Here is a 23,215-nt window from a genome sequence, read left to right as displayed (position 1 = left end):
CCAAAGACCACTGGCTTGATGAGACCACAGAGGGCAGAGCCACATGTGTTTATACTGTCTCAGTGGGGTCAGTTTGCTCCAGGCTGTAAATGGAATTTTATTAGCCTGGTTTTACACAGGAGCTGCTGTACCACCTTATCCACCATTCCTGAGGTGAATTCTGGCCCAGGTATCAGGGCCTTGGTATTGTCTTCAGATGAGGCACACCTCCCATGTGTTTTGATCACAGCTATTAAAGCAGCTCCCCGGTAGCCTGAACCTCCTGACCACAGACCCTTGAGATGGAGGGGAGTGGGCCCTCAGTGATCCTGTTTGGGCTGCTTCTGCTTGTTTGCCTGGAGATTTGGGTACCTGGAGACAAGTCACAATAGACACTTTGCACCTGAAATGTGGCAGCTTGCCTTTTACAGGGGGCTAATTACAGGGTCTGAGGAGCAGCGCTATTAAGCATTTGTTCTGAGGCTGAAGAGTTATTGTCCATGAGAAGTGTGGGGGATGTGGAGGCAGGCAGACCTGGGTGGGGGGAGGTTTCCGGGGCTCCCTGGGAGAGTCTCAGGGTCTGCTTTCTCCTCTCAGCGCTTTCCCTCCTTCATCCTGCATGCCCCCACCCCCCACCCCTCGTAAGCTTTTGCCTCTAGTTGAGTGATGACTATAGAGTTCCTTGTGGTTAGACAGCTCTTGACCCATCTGCGATAGGAATTTATCCGTTCCGCTAACGTTGCTTCTCAGCTTCTTCCAGTGTACTCCCACTTTGGCTGTTTTTCAAGAAGTTAAGGATGGGAGGGGAGGGGGGAATGAAAGAAACTTCGTTTATCCTTATGCAGAAAAGAGCAAAGAGACAGAATGGATTTTCAACATTTCAGTGCTTAGGATCTAATTACTGTCTTTAGTTACTGTATCAGTACATGTGTTTTGGAGATAAAGACACATTTTATAGATTTACTTCAAACAGTAATAATGCTGTTTTCAACTGCATTTATCTAATAATGTCCATCTATGTATTTGGAAATGTAGCACGTTGGTTGTTAACAGCCAGTGCTTAGCAAATGTTACCATTTTCTAGAAAATGTTTTCTAAAAGTGCTCTTTATTCATTTTTTTATTCTTGGGTGTTTGCATATGTATTGCTGGTGGTGAGCATGAAAATGAATCATATCCTGAGTTGAGCAGCTCTTCGTTACTTGGGACTGGACTCATATATGTGTGTATATATTTTTTCCAGTCTGTATTGGAACTATACGCAGAATATCTATAGCACATTGCTGTTTGTTGAATGGGTGGTTAAATATGCATCCTCCTTTTAAACCAACAAATTATGTTTGAAACTCTATAATTAGCAACCTTTGTCTTAGTTCAATCTATGGGGTTCTGTTGGAGACCTTTTCACACTTCCTTTTGAATAACTCTTGGTGCTGTTTAACTTATGGTGTTTGCAGAGCAGACCTCTGGCCCATCTCATCCCATCCCTCCTCCCCATCTTCGTGGTGCTTTTTTCTGTGCTACTCCTTTACTTCCCTTAGTGTCCTAACATACCACCACACCCCAAGCTGTGATCACATTAAACGTGGACGATGATGATTCTCTTCATTTGTAGAGCACCTTTCATCCTGCACAGATACTAGCTCATTAAGCCACACAGCCCTCTTACAAGATGGATGATGTGTCAAGTATCATTACCCCGTTGCATAGTAGAGAGGTGAGGCGCGGGGGCTGACGGAGTTGTCTGACCTCATATAAAGGGTCTAATGTAGAAGCCAAGCCTGTTTGCTTTGACTCTTGTTGAAGTTCCTTAACTGGCATTTAAATAAATTAACCTGGGTCTCTCTCTGTTTGCCAAAATCTAGTTCCTGACAGGTGAATTCTCTAAATGTGTCCTGGGGGCTGACTGCCCGGCATGGTGCTTGGTGCCACCTCTTGGAGGGCCAGGCCACTGTGAGTGGGGTGGTGGTCGTACCCCTGGCACGGCACCTCATGGGCCCAGGGCCTATCAGGAGGCAGGCCCAGCTTTGGGCCCCTGTTTGCTGAAAATGAAGACTTCCCTCTGTGGGATGAGCCTGTTCTGATGCGAAAGAAGCCGGTGGGCTTTGGGGTGCCTGTGGGAGAGGGTGGACTGCTGGGGGGTGGATACTCATCTTAGAGTCAGAGAGACCTGTGACTGTGCTCTCCTGGGGCAGGGGCACACCCTCCTCATCCAGACTAAGAGAAAGTGGTACTCCAGGCAGAGTACTTTAAGGGCAGTTCTCATATTCCGGAGACTTCTGCCTGAAGTAACCGACAGTAGCAATTAAAAGAGTAACAAAAGCCACCATTTACTGAGCACTTTATACCTCCTAGGAGCTGCACTTAATGCTTTTCCTCCTAATCTAATTCCATTGTCTCCTGACCTCAACTCCTTTAGTTCATAGAGTGAATTCAGTGTCCTTTCAAGAAACTTGCCCAGGGTCACAGAGCCAGTATGGTGTGATGGGGATTCGAACCCAGGTCTTTCACAGGGACAAAGTCTGTAAAACTCTCCTACACACATACACATTGTATTTCTGTTTAAAAAAAAATTTTTTTTTTAATGTTTTATTTTTATTTTTGACAGGGGGGTGGGCAGAGAGAGAGGGAGACAGAGGATCCAAGGCAGGCTCTGCACAGTCAGCAGGGAGCCCAATGTGGGGTTCGAACTCACGAACTACGAGATCATGACCTGAGCTGAAGTTGGATGCTTAATTGAGCCACCTGGGCGCCCCTACACATATATATTTTAAGCCTTGATTTTGTACATTCTGTGTGGTACTTCACTGTCTTAAGGCGAACATTTTGCTAAACTCTTTGTTTCTGACTTGAGATCCTTCTATTCTGTAACTCAAATTACTTTGCCACCTTGTGTGTAGACATTTAACATCAATGTCTCCCTGAGTCGTTCTACTGCAGTTGTTTGCTAACTTTCTGGTCATAATTCTCTGCTTTGCATTTCCAGGTCATAAAGACACCAATGACCAGCCAGAAGACAACTGAATCTCTGATAGACTTCAGCAAAGCCCTGGGAAAGCATCCTGTTTCTTGTAAGGTAGGGTATAGGTACCTTGGGACGGGGGATGGTTTTCCTCAGAACTGACTTACTGGGGTGGAATTCTTCTGTAGAAAGATGTGAAAGCTGGGGAACTCTTAACAACAGGTCTGTCTGTGGGCTGCAGAGAGCAAGCTGGGGCTCTTTTCTAGTTTGCCAGCAGCGGAGCCAGACTCCTAAGCCTTGCCCAAGGCCATGAGGTAGATAGTTTGAGGTCTGAATGGAGCCAGAGCTTCAGCTGAATAGAAAACTTCTCTCTGGGTCTTGGCCTTTGTTGATGAGTTGTGTTTCCATAAATGGTTTCTGTTACCCTATTGGCTTTAGCCCCTGCGGGCTCAGGGGAGCCCAGGAGCCTGTGTTTGAGGCACAGCCAGGTAGCCACATGCATCCTGCATCCTGAACTGAAAACCAGCGCTTCACGTGGTGAAAGAACACGACAGGTGGTTAGGAATGTGATGAAAGAGGAAGAGCCCCCTCCCCTAGGTAGTGTGAACGAAGCTGTTTCTCAGGGATGTAGGGATGCGGTGTTGTGGTTTTGTCTCGTGTCTTGTTTTTCATTAAAAAGCATGGCCGAGTGGGAAGCATGCCTCTGGGCTTTTTTCCCTTCTTGAGATATTCAGTTATTATATGTGAAATTACCCCAGCTGCTGTCACCTACTTTGTTTTGATTTCCTTCAGTCTCCATTTGCTGCCGTTCCTCTTCAGTCCTCCCAAAACTTAGGGCTACACTTCTGTGTGGCTTGACAGTTTTTCTAGATTGGAGGCTGTGTCATACCATTACAGATTTTTACAAGCATGCGTCTACTTTTTTGACCTGAAAGTTTTCTGTCATTGTGGTTCTTCTTACAGTATGCTTTTCCTTTCTAAAATATTCTCCAGTTTGATGGGGCGCCTGGGTGGCGCAGTCGGTTAAGTGCCCGACTTAGCCAGGTCACGATCTCGCGGTCCGTGAGTTCGAGCCCTGCGTCGGGCTCTGGGCTGATGGCTCAGAGCCTGGAGCCTGTTTCCGATTCTGTGTCTCCCTCTCTCTCTGCCCCTCCCCCGTTCATGCTCTGTCTCTCTCTGTCCCAAAAATAAATAAACATTGAAAAAAATAAAAATAAAAATAAATAAATAAATAAATAAAATATTCTCCAGTTTGAAGTCACAGAATTGTAGTAACCTATGAAAACTCCTATCGTTCATGAATCATCTGAATAAGCCATCTGTCGATGTGGACCCCATTGCCTGAGAGAGCAGACTCATGTGTAGTCCCCCTAATCCAGGACTGTTATTACAGAATCTTGTTTTTAAACACTCATTCTTTGTTTTGTTTTAAATTGTGTGGATTTTTAAAAAAATCACAGCAATCATCAGATGTTACAGTTGCACTTTCTTACTGGTTTATGCTTTGTTAGTGGCAGAAAGTAGTAACCGTGTGAGAACATTGATGTGTAGCAAGTCAAAAGCTGGATAGGAAAGTGGAAGTTCAGGGACAGCCAGTGATTATCTTTAGCAGCATAATCATTAATTTGTGGAGAGTGATGATCCATTCTTCCATTGGAGTGGCCACAGCAGGTGCGGAGGTAGGAATAAAATTGCCCCTGTTATGTCATTTCAGAGCTCTTTCCCCAGGTGATACCTGAAAGCTTTCTGGTCAGTTATTCAGGCTCTCAGTGAAGCATCCAGACAATATAAGGCAGCCACAAAGAACAAGGGTCAGCAGACTTTTCTGTAGAGGGCCAGATGGTCAATATACAGTCTCTGTTGTAACTACCTGGCTCTGTTGTTGGAAGGGGGGCGTAAGCAGAGAGTACAAGTGGGTGTGAGGGCCAGTGCTGCAGTGAGACTGTACAGAAGCAGGCTGTGGGCTGGGTGTGGCCTGCAGGACTGCAGTAGACCAACACCCAGAGTAGCAGAATGACATTGATGCACCTGGAAGTGTGTCTTTCTTTATAGTGAAACTTTGTGAGGAGAGTGTGGTGTAAAAAGGTTCAGGCCGTGGACTCTGGAGCCAGCACGACTGGGTTCAGATCCTGGCTCTGGCACTTGTTAGCTGTATACCCTCCGGCAAGTTCCTTAACCTAGCTCTGCCTCAGTGTCCTCTCCCCCTGTAAAGGTAGTAACAGTGCTTGTCTCACAGGGTTATTATCAGGAATAAATGGATTAATATTTTTAAAGTACTGGCACATAGCAAGTAAACAAAGTACATTTATAAATGAGCATGAGAAGTCTAAGGTATACAATTACATAAAATTAAATTGCTTTATTAAGGGACTATGTCTCTTTACATTCTAGTTGACGTAACAATACCATGAGAGTGTATGTGTCTGAATCATCACCGGCATTGAATATTAGTATTATGGGGAAAAAAAAAACCCTTGCCGATAATCTTATTTGCAAAATGCTATTGTATTCTAATGAGTACTTCTTTGGTTACTACTAAGTGTGAATATTTTGTGAATTTTAGCACTTTTTGGTTATTGAGCTCTGTGCGCCCATTATGTGGATGTTAACTTTGTATAAAGCTCCATGTATTATAATTGGAGTAGATGTTTTCCCCAGAGTACTTCCGACTTCTAACCTTGTATATGTGTGCTTCATATACCACGGCTTCAGTTTTTGCGATAAACTTTTTGAAGTTGAAAAGCACTTTTGCCCTAGTTATAAAGTCATTTCATTAATATAACTGTGGATATACTGATAAAGCTGTTTGTTCATTTCTTTGTTCCAATGGGGACTGGGGTAGTAGAGAGTAAAAGGAGGTACAAATCATGTGGCTTTATTGCCTTACACAGCATGCAGTCAGGTTAGCTGTAAGAGTAATGCAGGAGGCAGGCCATCTTTCATTCAGACCTTTATGGAGTACCCAGTGTGTGCTAGAAATGGTACCCAAGGCCCAGGGCTAGAGTGAGGATTTCTGTCTGCAGGAACATCACAGCCTTTTGTTAAAATGACACCATTTACTGGGAGGGGAAGGAAAAAAAAAAAAAAAAAGAGAGAGATTAGAGTGGGAGAGAGCCAAAGCATAAGAGACTCTTAAAAACTGAGAACAAACTGAGGGTTGATGGGGGGGGGGGGGTGGGAGGGAGGGGAGAGGGTAGGTGATGGGTATTGAGGAGGGCACCTGTTGGGATGAGCACTGGGGGTTGTATGGAAACCACTTTGACAATAAACTTCATATATTAAAAAAAAAATTACACCATTTACTTAGTGGAAATCAGCTTTACATAAATACCACCGAAAAAATTACCACCCCAACCTGCCCCACAGTTCCCCAAAGAGATCAGTAGGTGGAATCAAATCCCACAGTAGGCCTCCAGGAGAGATGATTAATGTGAATGCAGAGCAAGTGGATGAAAGACGTGTGCAGTGCAAGAGGGTCATCCCGGATACAGGGGCCATGAAAGGCCAGTGGGTGTCAGGGCATCTGCTTGTCTGTCCCAGCACCTGTCCCCAGCTCAGCTGCCATGTTCCATGCACTGGTGCACGAGAAAATCCTGAGTAGCCCAAGAATGGCTCCAGGGATCCCGGGAAGCAGTGCTCCTGTGAGGGTTGTTCAAGATGGGAGCACACCTTCTCTAGATTCCTGCAAGGGATGTGGGAGAGGAGAGGAGTAAAGGGCTCCTTCCCATTTGAGTATAGAGCCATGTGCACAGCATGCTAGTGTTTTCTGATTTATCTTCACAACTTGTGGATATTATTACTCCCATTTCACAAATGATGAAACTGATTTCAGAATGTCACAAAGTCAGGAACTACTAAAACTTGAACCCAGATCTGCCTGCCTTCAAAGCTGTGTTTTTTCCAGTGACCTGTCTGCCTCTGTCTGCCTTTATTCCTGCAGTGGGGGCATCTAGGTTTGAATTTTTCTTCAAGTATTATAATTGTTGGATATATTATTATGTATGATGGCAATAGGGCTGTGCTGGTATTTTGAAACAAATTTTGAAAATGCAGAGCTTGATAAATGTGGGTGATACAATGCACAGGGAGAAGGGGCAGTCTGGTGACTCCACAAAAGATTAAGTTCAGTGAAAATTCCCTTGTCTTTTATTTTTCTCTCCTAAAACAGGACACTCCTGGGTTCATTGTGAACCGTCTCCTGGTGCCATACCTCATGGAAGCGATCAGGCTGCATGAACGAGGTAGCTGTCCTAACCCAGGCTGGGGGCACCTGCTCACTGGGAGTACTCAAGCAGGCCCTGTAGGAAAGGCTGGGCCACACACAGTGTGGGAGGAGCCTCTGTTTTTTAGCTTTGTGAACCAGCCTCACCCTGGACCCTAGGACCTTTGCCATAGTGTTCCCTGGGCCTCCTGGGTTCCCTATGAGGCCTCTGAGCCTCTGAGATGTGGCCCTGGAACCGACCCCCACCCCTTACAGTCTCAGCCAGAGCAAGTGTGTGGCCAGCCTGGATGTACATCCTAAATCTCTGCTTTTGATGAAACGGTTTCCTGCTTATAATAATAATAATACTGTAAAAATCACTGGGCTAGGGGACCTTTAAAGTTCCTTAAAGTTCTAAAACTTGTGACAGTGTGACAGGTGGTGGGAGGTAAGTGACAACGACTGTTTATAAGAGCCTTCCCCATCTTTACTAAATGATGCCGCGATGCATTTTTTTTTTTAAACCTTAAGAATGCTCTAAAATGCTTTTCTCAATACTTGTTGATTGACAAAGAATGATTTCCCCTGTTGTAGAAATATAAAACTCAGGACATAGTCCAAGGTTATAAAATGGCATTCAGCCTCCTGCCTAGCTTCTCCACCACATTTCTGGAGAGGTAACAATCATGTCTGCTTCTGAGGCAAATAGGCCTTAATAGGACTGGATAAAAAGCAAGTGTAATTGTTTTCAGTTACTTCATTCACAAATGCTCACTCTTTGAGAATGTCATTTTTGAAACAAAATATTTACACCAGCTCTTCCAGAGAGATGAAAGCACATTTGCTTCCTCAAAATCTGCTTTAAATATTAAAACTTTTCTCTGTTTTATGGAAGCATTTGCCACACTTGCTCCAAGATCAAACCAACACTTCTGTGTTTATCTATCAACAAATATGCCTAATTACACCTCAAAGAATGCGTGAAGTGTTTTACCCTACTTTGAAAGGCAGGTTTTTTTTTTTTTTTTAATGTAATGTTTTAGAATGTAGCATGTGGGTAATCTACCTCTTAATGGTTTTTTTTTTTTTTTTTTCCCCACCAAAACATACTGTCACTTTGATATATTTTCAGATATACCTTGTATCTGATTGTAAGTTGAGAAGCATTTTCTGGTCTTTGCTCCCCTCGCACTGGCAGTGGGCCCTGTGACCCTCCCTATCACATGCCACCTGTGAGGTGAAGCCGGAAAGGGGTCCGACCCCAGGGGGATATGTACTTAGACTGCCCGTGGTGCTGCCCACAGCAGCCCAGCACTGCTCGCCCCTTTGCCCCATTCCCCACAGCTGCTTGGGGCCTGTGAGCCAGAGCAGCTGGGGTCACGTCTGGGGTCATGTGTGGGGTCCATGTGTCACACACCTCAGGCTCCTTACCATGTCCCCGTGCCCCACGCTGCTGCCCCCTCTTCTGGTGCACTGAGCAGGGTGCTTAGCTGCCACCCCCCACCGTGTCTCCGTGTGCCCGCACAGTGCACTGAGCAGCTGGCTAGACTGCATCACTTCTACTTTGAAACCTGAAGCTGTCTTGGATTCTTCCTCTCTCGTCTGTCACGATGATATTCATTTGTCATGTTGTCCAGGAGGGTGAGGAGACGCTGCATGCCGGACCTGCCCCCACATAGCCGAGGGAGTGTCAGCGTCCAGCAGCAGAGTCGTGCAGTGAAGACACTCGTGACTTTGTTTAGCCCGGCCTTTTCCAAACCTCTCTGGGGAGAGTTTCTCTGTACAACACCGTCCTAGTCATTTGGGGCTCCCGTATCACAAATACCACAGACTGGGTGGCATATAAACAACAGACGTTTATTTCTCACAGTTGTGGAGGCTGGAAGTCCAAGGCCAGGGTTCCAGATGGTGGGGTTCTGGTGAGGGCCCTTCCCTGGGCTGCACGCTGCTGACTTCTCATTGTATTTTCACGTGGTGGGGAGCAGGAAGAGGAAACCAGCTCTCCTGACTCTTTCACAGGCTCTCATGCCATCCTCGGGCTCCACCCTCATGGCCTCACCTAATCCTGATCACCTCCCAGAGGCCCACCTCTGTTACTGTCACGTCAGGGGCAGGGTTTCCACGTGTGTATTCTGGGCGACACGCACATTTGGTCCATGATAAATACCACCGACCTGGGGTGTGTGTGCTACTCCACAGTGGTAGGGGTCCGTCAGGAGGATATGTTGGCATTAGAGCAGAGTCACCACTCGGGCCTCCAGGGCAACTGAGCAGCTCTTGGAATGCTGCACCCATACTTCTCGCCAGCTCCCCGTGACCTCTAGGAGCACTTCACTGTCCCCTCACCACTGCTGATGTGCTCAGCCTCCTGGCTGCTTCTTTGGGCCTTCTTTCTCGGTCCTTTGGCTTCTGTCCTCTGTGTGGCTCCCGTTTGCTCACAATGTAGCTGAGGCCTGGTTGGTGTAGTCGGTCACCTTGTCCCTGGGGGCCAGGACTTTCTCTCTAGATCTTTGAGCAGTCTGGCACCCAGGATCAGACAGTCACACCTGTCAAATGACCACTTCTACAGGTCCCAGGTAGCTCTGGCAGGGTGCTGGGGCCAGATGGTTAGCTCCTCTGGGAAGGCAGTGCTGGTGGCAGGCCCTGGGAAGTCCTAGCCTTCACAGTCCTAGCCAGTCACCATGTGACATCCTGCTCACTGCTCTTCCTCTGCTCAAGACTTACTCAGTGTTTCTGTTGTAGACTACTAAATATATATAGTTCCCTTGCCAGGAAACCTGCTCTCACCTCCTCCTCTGCCCCTGCTGTCCTCACCATGTACGTGACTCCCACGTTCCATCAGAAGGTCCCATCCTCACTCCTCCAAGCTGGACACAACCTGTGTTTCTTTAACTCTTCTTACCCTTTGGCTCTCCCTCGGGGTGGTTGCCCTTCTCTTCCCTGTGGCAGGGCACATGTCTTCCTTTGTTGCTACACTCTTTTTTGCTGCAGTACTGCAGTGTCTGGGATGTTCCTCATCTTCATAGGCCCCAAAGTGCTTGTATAGGACAGGCACTTAGGTGGCTGTTGATGAAGAGAGGAATGGCAGCTGTGTGGGATTTCTGATCCTGGGTGCTGCTCCGCACCCCCTTCCCCCCCCCCCCCCCCCCCCCCCCCCGCCGCACTTTGTTGTGAATGCCAAGAATGGTCGGTAGATGGTGCTGATGAGCCAGCAGAAGAAACATGTCGGGGCAGGTCCCTGGTCCCAGCCAGCCGTGCAGAAGTCTGAGAGTTCACTGAGGAAGGTTTTCTTTGTTGTCTTGTCTAGAGTTAGGGGCTCTTAACTGGGGAGAGGTAGGGAGGCTCCTCCTGACACTGATGCAAAGTTTTGTGTGTATGTGCGTTTTATTTGGGGCAGGGGTCAGATTCTCAGCAAAGTGCTTGTTTCTACAAACAAGTTTAGGAATTATTGGCCTAAAACACAGTACTGTATTTAACTCCCACTTGGCACACCAATCTGTGTTTTATTTCTCCCTCTTTTCTTTTTGCCTCTTTTGCTCTGTATTACTCAGAATTTTAGAGTTGCCAACTTGGTAACGCTGTTTAGATTTTTTCTTTGATATGCTGTATCTTTGTAGTATTTTTTGAAATAAAAGTCTTCAAGTGAGCCTCTGAATCTGGAATTACAGAATTGTCTCTAGAGTTCATTATCTGTCCTTGAATATAGATATGATTAAATGGCTTTAGGTAAGTTGGAACCATGAGGCTATGAAATTTCTGTCCCCAGGAGCCTATATGCTAGTGAGGGTAGATAGGCCACAGTAAATGTACCAGTTGATAACGTGTTACATTGTGACCAGTAATCACGGAGAAAGATAAAGTGAAGAGAATGGTGGGAGTCCTAGCCTGGAGTTCTTACAGTTGCTAGTTTATATGCAGGGAGGGGACAGGGCGTTCGGATGAGGTGACACCTGAGCAGAGGAGGCCTGCTGGAAGTAAGGGGTTGAGCCAAGCACATGTCAGGTGTTGGAGGAGGGTGGGTACCAAGCCCAGGGAGAGAGTGTGCTGGGCCCTCGTTTAGCACTCTGTCTCTAATGCCATAGAAGCCTCGGGGTCTGATAAAATCCTCTGAGCAGAATCCACTTCTCAGCTGCTATGTCCCTGCTCATTTGTCCTTTGTACATGCTGTTCCTTCTGCCTGGCATGCCCTTCCTGCCTATTCATCCCTTGGGATTCTCTTCATCCTTCAGGACCTGGGCCTCAGTGGTGCATTTTGGTGACACGTAGGCACTCCGAGTAAATCTCTCCACCTTTTCCCACACAGAGGTGTGGCTCTTCGTGAACCTTCAGCACTGGCCTGGTGGGACATTTGGTTTACACATCTGGGTCCTCCCACTGTATCAGGAGTGCTTGAGTGCCTGTCTTGTTTCCTCTCCGTCCCCTTCCAAGTCTCTGGTGCCTGGTGCATAACTGATACAAATAAAAGTTGAATGAATGAAGGATGCCTCCTGAAACTAGTGTATGTAATGATTTCTGTTCATTTTGCCTTTTTATGGCCTGAAACTCAGATTGTGATTCTTAGCATCCTCTGGTTGACTAATCACCGAAGCATTAATAATGTCACCCGTGAGAAGTAGTCGGTTGGAATTTAATCACCTTGAACTGTCTCGAATTCCTTTGGCATTATACTTCATATGCTTTTTTAAAAACTAGTCTTTATAGATGTTTAAGTAGTTCCTATTCTTCACACCTCAAAATCTTAAATATTTAGGTAGGAGATCCTCCTTGAGTATTTTAACTTTTTTCTCCTTTTACTTAGCTTTGGTGTAATTGGCCATTTCTTTATGCTTTGGAACAGAATTCTAGATGGTCACATGTTACAGACTGTTCCCATTCCTGATTTTGGAAAAAAGGGACAAGTTCTCTCAAAGGCTTCTTGTGGCCCAAAGACCATCATTAAGGGTAAAATTCCAGCGAAAAAGCACCCTGGCTCTTGTCTTATTCTACTAAACACACTTTTAAACTTGCTTTGGCAATTCTAAATCCGATTTGGGCTTCTTTTTAAACTTCATTTTGACTAAAGCGTTGATGTGAGTCTAAAGAAGTACTCATTACTTGTAAAGCCAAGAAAGCTGGAAAAGAAAAATATGCATACAATACACATAACAATATAAAGCTTAGTTTTTTTCTATTTTAAAAAAGTCCACTTATTGGGGTGCATGGGTGGCTCAGTCGGTTGAGCGTCCAACTTCGGCTCAGGTCATGATCTCGCGGTCTGTGAGTTCGAGCCCCACATCGGGCTCTGTGCTGGCAGCTCAGAGCCTGGAGCCTGCTTTGGATTCTGTCTCCCTCTCTCTGCCCCTCCGCCACTCATGCTCTGTCTCTGTCTCTCTCTGTCAAAAATAAGTAAACTTTAAAAAAAAAAAGTCCATTTATCAATAAAATTATGCTCTAGCTTTAAATGGTGTAGTAAATTATTCCAGAGTTGGAAAATCCCAATCCATTAGAAATAAGTAATGTTTCCAGGCCACCAGGGCCTTCTGTCTCCACGAACCACGTAGCAGTGCTCTAGAATTCACCTCCCAGAATAGCTTGGTGGAATAGCTTTGGAAATCTTGCCATCTATTTGGCATATACCTCTGAGATGAAATCTTCCTGTAGCCGCAAATCCTGACTCTGGATGTGCTTTGAATGTGTAAATTTACATCATGTAAATTTACTGATCGTATTTACTGATCAACAAGGGCTGCCCTCTTGTTCTTAGGTGATGCATCCAAGGAAGACATCGACACTGCGATGAAGCTGGGGGCTGGGTACCCTATGGGCCCATTTGAGCTTCTTGATTACGTGGGCCTGGATACTGTGAAGTTCATCATTGACGGTAGGAATTGAAATTCTCTGTCGTCTGTCTCTACTTCAGTTGAGGTAGTCTCTTGCAACTATGAATTATAATGCCTATTTAAAACAGAAATTATAAGGGGTCTTAGACCTTCCAAAGTTCTGCCCCACCAGTCAAGTTAAAAGATGACAGGAAAAGGAAAAATGTGACTGCCTAGTGCCTCCTCACAGGGTAACTTTTTTTTTTAACTTTTCATTTTGACACAATTATAGATTCGCAGGAAGTTTCAAATTTAGCACAGACAGGCCCTGTGTGCCCCTTCCCCAGTTTCCTCTAATGGTTCCACAGTACAGTATCACAGCCAGGAAACTCACATTGGTACGCCGTGTCATTGTGTCGTAAATGCTGATTTGGGTAACCTCCACTGCAACGGAGTTACACAGCCATGTAAAGATAATAATGTATCTAGTTTACTGGAGGGGCTCTGAGGACACGGTAAAGATAATTACTAAACTGGGCTACTGAAGCTGAGCGGAGCTCATGCTCCCAAGTTTCACAAAGAATACTTAAGTATTTGCTGGGAGCGAGGACGCTTCTAACTGAGCACGAACTTTGTATTTTATGAGGATGCAAAATACCAGTGGCAGCAAATTCAGCTTTTTAACATGCGTTCCAATTGTTTCTCTGTGCCACTGAGGGGTCCAACCAGCAGAATAACTGGTTCTCGTTTTGTTTTTGGACCGCTGGCATTAGCAATCTCCAGGAAGAGACGGGGGAGGCGGGCGGGTGGGCTGGGGTAGAGCTAGCTGGGCCACTCTCTCGTCCGTCCGCTTTAGGGCTCATACGGCCCCCTCAGGGCAGCCTGCCTCCTGCCTCTGCTGTGGTGGCCTCAGGGCTCGCTCACGTAAGAGTCTGGACCCTTTTCCCCAGACTTGCCCTGGGAATGCTGCGATGTAAAAATAAACTCAGCGCTTCGTCCTAAGCCCTTTCTCCTCCTCTCAATAGGGTGGCATGAAGTGGATGCAAAGAACCCCTTGTTTCAGCCCAGCCCATCCTTGAATAAGCTGGTAGCTGAGAACAAGGTTGGCAAGAAGACCGGAGAAGGGTATTACAAATACAAGTGAGGCACAGCTTCTCTGGCTCCGGGAAGAACCCCCGTAAGCACCTACCAGCGGCTCCCCCAAGTGCCCGTGGGAATGTTCTTTGTCAGATGTTCCCTCACACAGCACAGGCTGTTCCGTGTGCATTTTGATTGTCCTCTATCTGGAGTAATGATTTACACTAGTTCTAATAATAGCATATTTCTTCACTGAGAACTAATTCCCTTTCTTAGTCTGTTCATTTCTGTGTATTTTCTAAAAAGCTTTATACCCTGGGTGCCTTGGAGCAAAGATTTCTTTCGAACCTTATCATTTTCATAAAGAATTGCCTGGATTCATTCACTTTGGAAAAGGGACAGTACTTCCTCCCAGTGCGTGCTGTGTTCATCACTGCCACATGGGAGAGGAACGAGCCACTGGACACGTGTGTGCTGTGCCTGTGAATGCTGTGCTGAGCGGCACCTGCATCCTGCCTTTATGAGGACGTGTGCTACCTGCAGCCTCAGGCCTTACCCTACATTTTGGGCATAAGATGTCACGTCTTTATTCAGCTCATCCTGTTGGATTGTGGGAATATCTCCATGTGTTTGTTTGCAGGAAGAGGTTTCATTCACATCCAAAGTCTGAATGATTCTTGTCTGTCTCTTTCTCTCCCCCCCCCCCCATGAGAAATGGTTGCTGCAAACTGCCTGTAAATTGATTCTAATAAAATGCAATCTTTTAATCGGTGAAAATTTGAATTGAAATAAACGTGTGTATAATTTTAAAGTCGTAACATGCTTGACTGGCTACAAAAGTAAGGGTTGGTAATTTAGGCAAAAACTATGCCCCATCTTCTTTGGCCTGTTGTTATTCTTTAAAGTGGCAGTGGTGGGGAAGGAGCGGCCAGAGAAGGCATTTACGTATGACCTGCCTGCGGCTGTCACTCCAGATTTCTTACCAGTAAAGCAATAATAAGGCCACAGAAAACAGTTTTTTAGAAACATCTGTTTCTTCTTTGCCAACAAAGAGAAACAGTGTAACATAAGCTTCTTTTAATCATTGGCTTGAGAAAGTGTCTTCCAAGATAGAATTTTAAAGCTGGAAAGACATCAGAAACCCTGAAGTCCAGTGGCTTCAGAAAAGAGAGAACTTAAGTGATGTGCCCGAGGTAGCAGGTCCAGATTAGAACAAAATAGCAAGATTGAAAATCTCAAATCCAGACTTTCAAAACAGGACTGTCCCCAGAATGCTCATCCTCGTTTGGTGTCCTTGGTCACGATGTTAATAGTTGAGAGATTCTTTTCCCCCTTCCAGTTCATGGTTGATAAAAAGAGAGCTTATTAATTTTTTTTTTTTTTTTTTTTTTTTTTTTTTTACTGAAGCTAACTGTAGCACATAATGGGAAAATAAGTAAATACGTTACATGCATTTCTACCACACATAGAACCTGGTTTAGGAAACTTTTAGGTTATTCTTCTAGAACATTTCCTAACGAGAAAAAGGAAACACCTGTTGACGCCACCACCCTTTCCATCACTGAAGTTACCCTTGTGGTCTCACGGCCCCTGCTCACTCTCAGGCTGGTTCTTGACCTTCAGTGTGAGCCCTGGGCTGAGGAGGAGATTTTATTTCCTTCTTGCTCTGACTGCATTGCCCGGAGGACAGGGGCCCTCCTCCTGGAGATGGCAGGGCTCTCTCTCAACCATTGAATTCCAGGAAAGAGACAACTAGGTGGTATGACCATCACCCCCTGCCAGGATGTGAGGCTGGGGGTCGCGGTGGTCTTTTTTTTTTGGCCGAGGTTTTTAAGTGCACGTTTAGCCTACCAAAAAGAAAGCTTGGCCTCTGAACATTGTTTTACCATTTCCCGAAACCCTGTCGCATACGTCAGGTTTGGGACCGGGAAGGAGTTTTGAACGTCCTTTGGCACATGGAAGGCAGGGGCAGCTGTCTGGGTCTGGGTCTCCTCGTCTCTGCGTGTCCGGCTGGCCTAGCCACTTCCCACCCAGACCCCACAGAGAAGGAATGCCTCCTCCGGCCCTCTGCTTCCCAGCATGGGCCCGCCACCTGTTTGCCGCACCCGTGGTTACAAACTGAGCCCCAGCAAGAGCCCGGGGGATCATGTGTGACCTCTGCTGCTTGGCAGCGCGTGTGCAGGAGAGAGGGCAGCCTCGCTGCTGCCGTTCCTTCTCGCCCCCCCCCCGGATCTGGACCTTCCTCCAGACGGCAAGCAGGGATCTCTGATGGGATCTGGAAAGTAGCTACCCAGGGATTGGGTCCAGAGGACACTTTTTCTCCCCCTTCTCTCCTGTACTCCTTCCTAGGCTATTTTTATTCTTAGAACAGAAATGAACATCTGAGGGGTGCCTAGCTGGCCCACTTGGTGGAGCGTGCAACTCTTGATCTCAGGGTCATGGGTTCGAGCCCCACATTGGGCATGGAGCCTACTTAAAATAAATGTTTTAAAGAAACGAACATCTGAGATTAAAAAGAAAAATCACACAATTGATGAAATGGCTTGCCGATAAAAGGCTCTGAGCCTGTGAGCTTAGCTGTCACCCTGGGCTTCAGTTGTGCTTAGCAGGATGGAGTTCTCTGAAGAACAGTTTTGGTGCTTATTGAAGAGGTCTTTGTAAAATAAAAACTGTCGCCCTTTAGTATCTATAAGATTCACTGTTAATAATAGTTTCTCGGGGGAAAACGGTTGGCTAACGCCTTTTGACATCAATCCTAAGGTAGATTTCCAGTGTGAGGATGATTAAATGGTGAGGGATGGTGGTAAGGTGGGACCCACCCGATCTGGGAACTGAGCAACTTCTATATAGAAATCTGGTGGTACACCAGATGATCCCCACTGGGTGCTGTTACACAATAAGTTTTCTGACTCTTGAACATGTCAGCTTTCAGAAGCACATTGGAGGCTCAACCACTAATCACGGGAGACGGCAGGACTAACATGTAAGTCACGGCTTATACGACACATGCTAATTATGTTTTCTCTCTTGGTTTGTGAGTTACACTCTTCACACATTTGAAACCAGCTTTTGTCTTGTCTCCCCTCGATTTTAATCCCCCTAACATTTCAACCTAAGGAACCAATTAAGTCTACCAGAAGTACAAGCTGCGGCTGTAATTTTGTGGGACTAATTTTCTTGGAAATAGGCATTGATGCTACATAAATAGCAATCTAAAAAATGCTTTGAACAATGGAAGCATTGCTGTACACTCAGCGCATTTGGTTGTGTAAATTCTGTTTTTAAAATCAGTCTGTGGCAGAACAAATTTCAATTACTGGAAGACAGAAAAATCCCATCACTGATACCGTTTCTATTCAGTGCTTTATCTGGTGCAGAATTAATCAGTATTAAGTGACTAATAAATACCATGGGCTTTGGGGTTAAACACACTTGGGTTCTAGTGCTCGGCTCTTCTCTGCTTTACCTGTGTAACCTGGTGGGGGCGGGGGATGCGGTATTCGTCTTGTGAGTGTATATAGTAATGGGCAAAATGATGGAACTTGTCTTGCAAGGTTGTTGAGGAACGAATGGGATGATGGATGCAGGTGCTGAGCACTCTGCACAGCAGAATAGGCTAATTGTGACCCACCTCCCTCCTCTCTGCCCGCTTTGGAAGGACGGGCTCCTAGAAACCTCTAGGCTTACAGAGTCCTAAACATTTTACACCTGTGGGGAGAGAGCCGAAGATTGAGAACACACCCAAGACTCATGAAAGAGCCTTGAAAGTTAAGCTGTTGCCACCTGGGCACAAAGACCCAGCGCTCCATACTCCACCCTCAGCTGCTCCGGAAGGGCTTTCCAGGCCTTCGGAGAGGCACTGGTCAGGGCTAACAGAGAGAGAGGAGCACTCGGGGAAGCGTTCGGTGAATTGGAAGAGGTGCCTGCCACTCAGGTAAGTCCTCTTTTCCTGTATAAGCCATAGACTGTGAATGACTTAAGGCCCCAGGAAAAAAGCAAGTGCACAGGAGGGAAGTTTTCTAACACATGGGGTCGAGAAGTGGTGGTGTATGAACAGGGAAAGAAGTGAACTCCATCTGACCATAATGGAGCTGGTCGAGGCAGAGCCCCCTTGCCGCACGGCAAGTTAACGATGCGGGCCTTAACGAGGCGAGAGGCTGCATGTCGGAGTGTGGGTCTCACCAACTGTCTCTGTTGCGGAATTAGTATAAACGATTAAAACCAAGGGCTTGGAGATTCCACAGACTTGGGTTCTGATGCTCAGCTCCTCTGTGCTTTACTTACATAACCTGAGTGGGGTGGGTATTTGCCTTCTGGCTGTAACAGTGTGACACCTCAGCCTCGTTTCTGTAGATGCACTTACTGGAATATTCCAGCAGAATATGTAGGCTTTTCTTGGGCTAGCGGGTATGAGAGCGGAAGACCCTGGAATGAGAAGTGCCTCCTGCTGCCTCCTCATAAACAGCCACTGGACTCACATACCAGGTTTCGAACACCGGAAACAGAAGCCTCCAAAAAACTACTACCTGGGGAGGAAGACAGTGTTTGAAGTAAATTTTCTGCTTGGGGCAGTTTGAAGGACTGAGCCCTCAGTGCCTCACTCTGCAGCTGCATGGAGGTTTGGGCATATACTTCAGATTTCCAGAGCTTTTTAGCCTCCGTGTTAAGGTTCTAGAGAAGGGTGAGGGGGCAGAGCAACGGCTCCCGCCTCCACGTGGGCTTGTGGTGGGCCAGGCGGGCAGAGTGGGAAGCCACTGTCCGGTGCTGCCCAGCCCTCTGGTTGGAACCCCGGGGAACAGGCGGTCTGCCCTCAGCTGCTCCCACACGGGAGACGCCCTTGCTTCACTGGTGTGAGGCTGATACGTGATGCCCGCGGCGGGGGAACGGCGGAGGGCTGCTCCTGCCCCTGCCCCTTGAAGTCCGTGTGGCCTGCAGAAGCTTGAGCTTATCTGCACACATGTCCTAGTCTGAGAACCACGGGTGTGTGGGCAGGTCCAGGGGACATCTCCCCGTCAGAACCCGGTCTCAGGGTGGATTCTGCCAGCAGCTGGCAGGCCTAGGCCTATGGTGGGTCATTAATGCTCGTGTATTGATTTTCTCGGTTGTCCTCCCTTTCTTGTTAAGTCTTGTGTGTGCTGAGGGTTGCCTTCTGCTGGGAGAGAGAACTGGTTCATAGTGTCCTTTTACTAACGTGGGCTGCTCCCGAAGGCTGAGAGGCCAGTGAGGGACAGCACACCTCACTTCCGGGACCCGTCGTTTGCAGGCCCCTCCCTGCTCCCCAGTGAGCCCCTTGGGCCTCTGCGCTCAGGGGTCCCTGATGCGGACCCCTGGAAATTCCCCAGCCTGCTGACAGAGACGCTGTTGAAGGGTGGAAAGCCTGAAGGAGAGAATAGAGACCGTCATCCTAAAGTCTCAGACTAAGGTTGGAGTGGCCATGATAATTCAGGTTGAGAACTCATGAGAAAGGGGCCCCTTTTTGCGAGGGCTGCCTGGACACTTTGTGTTCCCTCGGACCAGCCACTGAAGAGAGAACAGCCCCAGCTTACTGGAGTCTTAGAATTGGAGCAGGCGCGGCACCTGCCAGATGCTGGCACGTGGGAAACAAACGAGACTGTTCACCAGGCACTTGGGGCTTTTGCAGCCCCCCGGGTGAGCACCGTACAGGCCCGGCTTTGTGAGCACTGCGGGGCATCTCCAGAGCTGGGCCTGGGGGGCAAGTTAGATTGTAAAACCGGTTACCCTTCTCTGATCGAGCATGTGTATCTGAACTGAAAAGGCCTGTAATGACAGGGGTGCCGGGCTGGCACAGTCGCGGAAGTGCGAACTCTTGGTCTCCGGGTCGTGAGTTTGAGCCCCACGGTGGGTGTAGAGATTACTTACTTAAAAAAAAAAAAAAAAAAAAAAAAAAAAAGACCTGGGACAACAAACAGGCCAATCTGTGGGACTCTGTTTTACTTTGGTTGCCTCACACCTTCTTTCCATGGGAGAAAATATCATTGCAGCACAGAACATAATTCAGTGATTCTGAGTTCAAATGCTGAGACAAGTTAAAGACGGAGAAAAGAAAAGGAGTCATCTACGAATTCCACTATGATCATAAAGAAAAACAGGTGTGAGATTAAGTCTGCTACTTGGATGCAGTGTTCTCATTCCATCTGGCAAATAACACATTTCCTACTGATTTCTTCCATTCATTTAATGGAGAGCAGAAACTTAATTTAGCTGGTAATCTCTCAGGCTACGATAAAGAGAAATGTCAAATGAACACATCGGTGTAGATCTAGGACAATCCAGATCCTGCCCTTTTTGTATAAGTATTTTCTTGATCTTTGGTCCAAAACAGACTGGTTAGTCCTGGTTACCAACTGCTTCCATGGGCAGAAGAAATAGATTTGTATCTTCTGTGGCTATAGGTGATAAAAAGACAACGTATTTTACACTGGACAAAACATGTTTAGTAACAAATTACAAGACAACTCAAGGGGAAATGCGTTTCTTAGCCATTTCCTGTGTTTGGGCCAGGCGGCTGTCTCGTTTCCCGTTCCCCCTACCTCTGGGAGGTCAGCCACCTCTTCGTGCAGCCCAGGAGCCAGTGTGCTTGGAGGGCCTGGGTGCACAGCGCCGGGCAGTGGTGGAGGTGGACGTTGCTCCCCTCCGTGTGACTCCAAACCTGAGCTTTCCCCACTGGGCCACCTCCTTCCTAATGTAAGACCTGTCTTCTTGCCGTGGGTCCGGTCACATCGCACATAATACAGCTGCAAGAACACTTGGTCTGGCTGTTTGCAAAAGGGCCTTTCCGGATTAAAACACCCCTCAGGGCAACATCTGAGAGGTCACCTACGTACTTTGCCTGAGGGAGCCGCTGCGGTCCGCACTCCCTCCCTTTCCCTTCCTTTGTTAACCAGGGAAGAAAGTTGAGGGAGCCGGAAGTTGAGATAAGTTATCACATTTATCAGTGGGCGTCCACACCTGAGAACAAAGGAAAGGAAAAAAACTACAAATTACCATTCGGGGAGAGGACGCTTGTACAGGAGAACACATCCAGATGCAGGACAGTCTTACAGAGCATGAAACCATTTTTCTAGGGTAGAGTCCACTGGCGGGTGTTCAGGAAGAATGTATTCAGTGAGCACATCCACCGTCTTTTTTTTTTTTTTTTTTTTTTTTTTTGAGAGAGAGAGAGGACACACGCACAAGTGGGGGAGTGGCAGAGAGAATCCCAAGCAAGCTCTGCACAGAGCCCGACGTCGGGCTGGAACCCATGAACCGTGAGATCGTGACCTGAGCCAAAGTCAGATACTTAACCGACTGAGCCACCCAAGTGCCCCCAATTTGTATCTTTAATACCAGATTACTGCCGCCCATAGGCCTGCTGGCAACAAACATCAGCATTTCTTCTTCAACAAGGGCAACAGCCAGTTTTCAGTTAACATCTTCAAGTTTTACTAAAAGTTGTAAATGCTAGATTACCTAACAGGTACAAAGTTTTCCTTGGGTTGGTTCATGCCAGCAATGTTTATCTGAAGTAGCAGCTCTCTCGGGGCACCTGGGTGGCTCAGTTGGTTAATTGTCCCCCTTTGGCCTGGGTCATGATCTCACCGTTCCCGAGTTCAAGCCCCGCATTGGGCTCTGTGCTGACACCTCAGAGCCTGGAGCCTGCTTTGCATGCTGTGTCTCCCTCTGTCTCTGCCCCTCTCCTGCTTATGCTCTGTCTCTCTCTCTTGGTGCACCCTTCCTTCCCTGTCTCAACAACTCCTAGTTGCAGAGCAAGATCATGGAGGTTTTCCCAGTGGAGGGCTGTGGGTTAGAACAGCAGCTTCCAAAAGGGTTATCTGTTGGGGTGCCTGGGGGGCTCTAGATTTCGGCTCAGGTCATGATCTCAACGGCTTGTGAGTTCGAGCCCCATGTCGGGCTTTACGCTGACAGTGTGGAGCCTGCTTGGGATTCTCTCTCTCTCAAAGAAAATAAATAAACTTAAAAAAAAAAAAAAAGCAAAATGGTACCTGCTAGGTGATGGCCAACACCAATGATCTTAGTTTTGTCCATAATACATTTGGAATCACGTCCTTCTTTTAGTATTAAAATGCTTAACTGAGGTCGAACTATTCAGTTTCTACTAAAAAGCAGTTCAGATTTTGGTGTAATGTATGTATTCCTAGAAGTTAGGTAGGTTTTTTGTTTTTTTGTTTTTTTTTTTTTTTTGAGGTATAATGAACATGTATTACGTGCGTGTGTATAGTAGGATTCAGTATTTGTATAGACTGTGGAATGTTCGCCACACGCATAGTTGACATCATCACTATAGTCACAAGATTTTTTTCTGGTTCTCTTAGCAACTCTCCAATATGCAATACAGTATTATTAACTGTAGTCACCATACTATCCCGGGACTTCTATTATAACTGGAAGTTTGTGCCTTTTGACCCTCTTCACTCATTTCTTGCCACCTCCCCCCTCAGGCAGCCACCAGTCTGTATCAATGAGCTCTTTTTGTTTTGTTTTAGATTCCACATATAAGTGAGACCAGGCAGTATTTGGTCTGGGTCTGGCTTCAGTTAGCATAATGCCCCCAAGTTCCAGCCAAGTTGTTGCAAATGCCAGGATTTCATTTTTTCTTATGGCTTAATAGTATTCCATTGTGTATATTATACTGTATTTTCTTTACACATTTATCCATAGATGGATACATCGGTTGCTTTCATATCTTGGTCACTGTAAATAGTGCCGTGTCGAGTATGGGGGCACATGTGTTTTTTTGAATTAGCGTTTTTGTTGTCTTTGGATAAACACCCAGAAATGGAATTGCTGGATATGGTAGTTCTTTTGATTTCTTGAGGAAATTCCACACTGTTTGCCACGGTGGCCGCACCAATTCACGTTCCCACCGCCAGTGCCCAAGGGCGGGCTCCTCGTCCTTTCCAACATTTACTTCTTATCTTTTTGAGAACAGGCATTCTAACAGGTGTGAGGTGATCTTTTATTGCGGTTTGATTTGCATCTCCCTGATGATTAGGGACGTGGAGCACCTTTTCATGGACCTGTTGGCCATCTGCACGTCCTCTCTAGAAAATGCCTGTTCAGATCTTCTGCCCATTTTTTAATCAGAGTGTTTGGTTTTTGTTTTTTGGTTTTTTTTTCCTACGGAGTTCTCTGTATCGTTTGGATATTAACCCTTTATCAGAAATGAGAAGTTAGGTTT

The 23,215-nt window shown here is 46.6% G+C and overlaps 1 protein-coding gene across 1 annotated transcript in view; it reads left to right on the top strand.

Annotated features, from left to right (window-relative positions):
• Positions 1-14,827, top strand: part of HADH (hydroxyacyl-CoA dehydrogenase) — a 50,575-nt gene extending 35,748 nt beyond the window's left edge. The window contains exons 5-8 of the mRNA XM_003985100.6: positions 2,965-3,054; positions 7,109-7,181; positions 12,885-13,001; positions 13,965-14,827. Coding sequence (XP_003985149.3) covers positions 2,965-3,054; positions 7,109-7,181; positions 12,885-13,001; positions 13,965-14,083 — 399 coding nt within the window. The 3' untranslated portion in view covers positions 14,084-14,827. The remainder of the gene's footprint in view (positions 1-2,964; positions 3,055-7,108; positions 7,182-12,884; positions 13,002-13,964) is intronic.
• The last annotated feature ends 8,388 nt before the right edge of the window (positions 14,828-23,215 follow it).

This window comes from Felis catus, chromosome B1 (genome assembly GCF_018350175.1).
Source record: "Felis catus isolate Fca126 chromosome B1, F.catus_Fca126_mat1.0, whole genome shotgun sequence".
Lineage (NCBI taxonomy): Eukaryota > Metazoa > Chordata > Mammalia > Carnivora > Felidae > Felis > Felis catus.
This window is presented reverse-complemented; position numbering and strand designations above follow the sequence as displayed.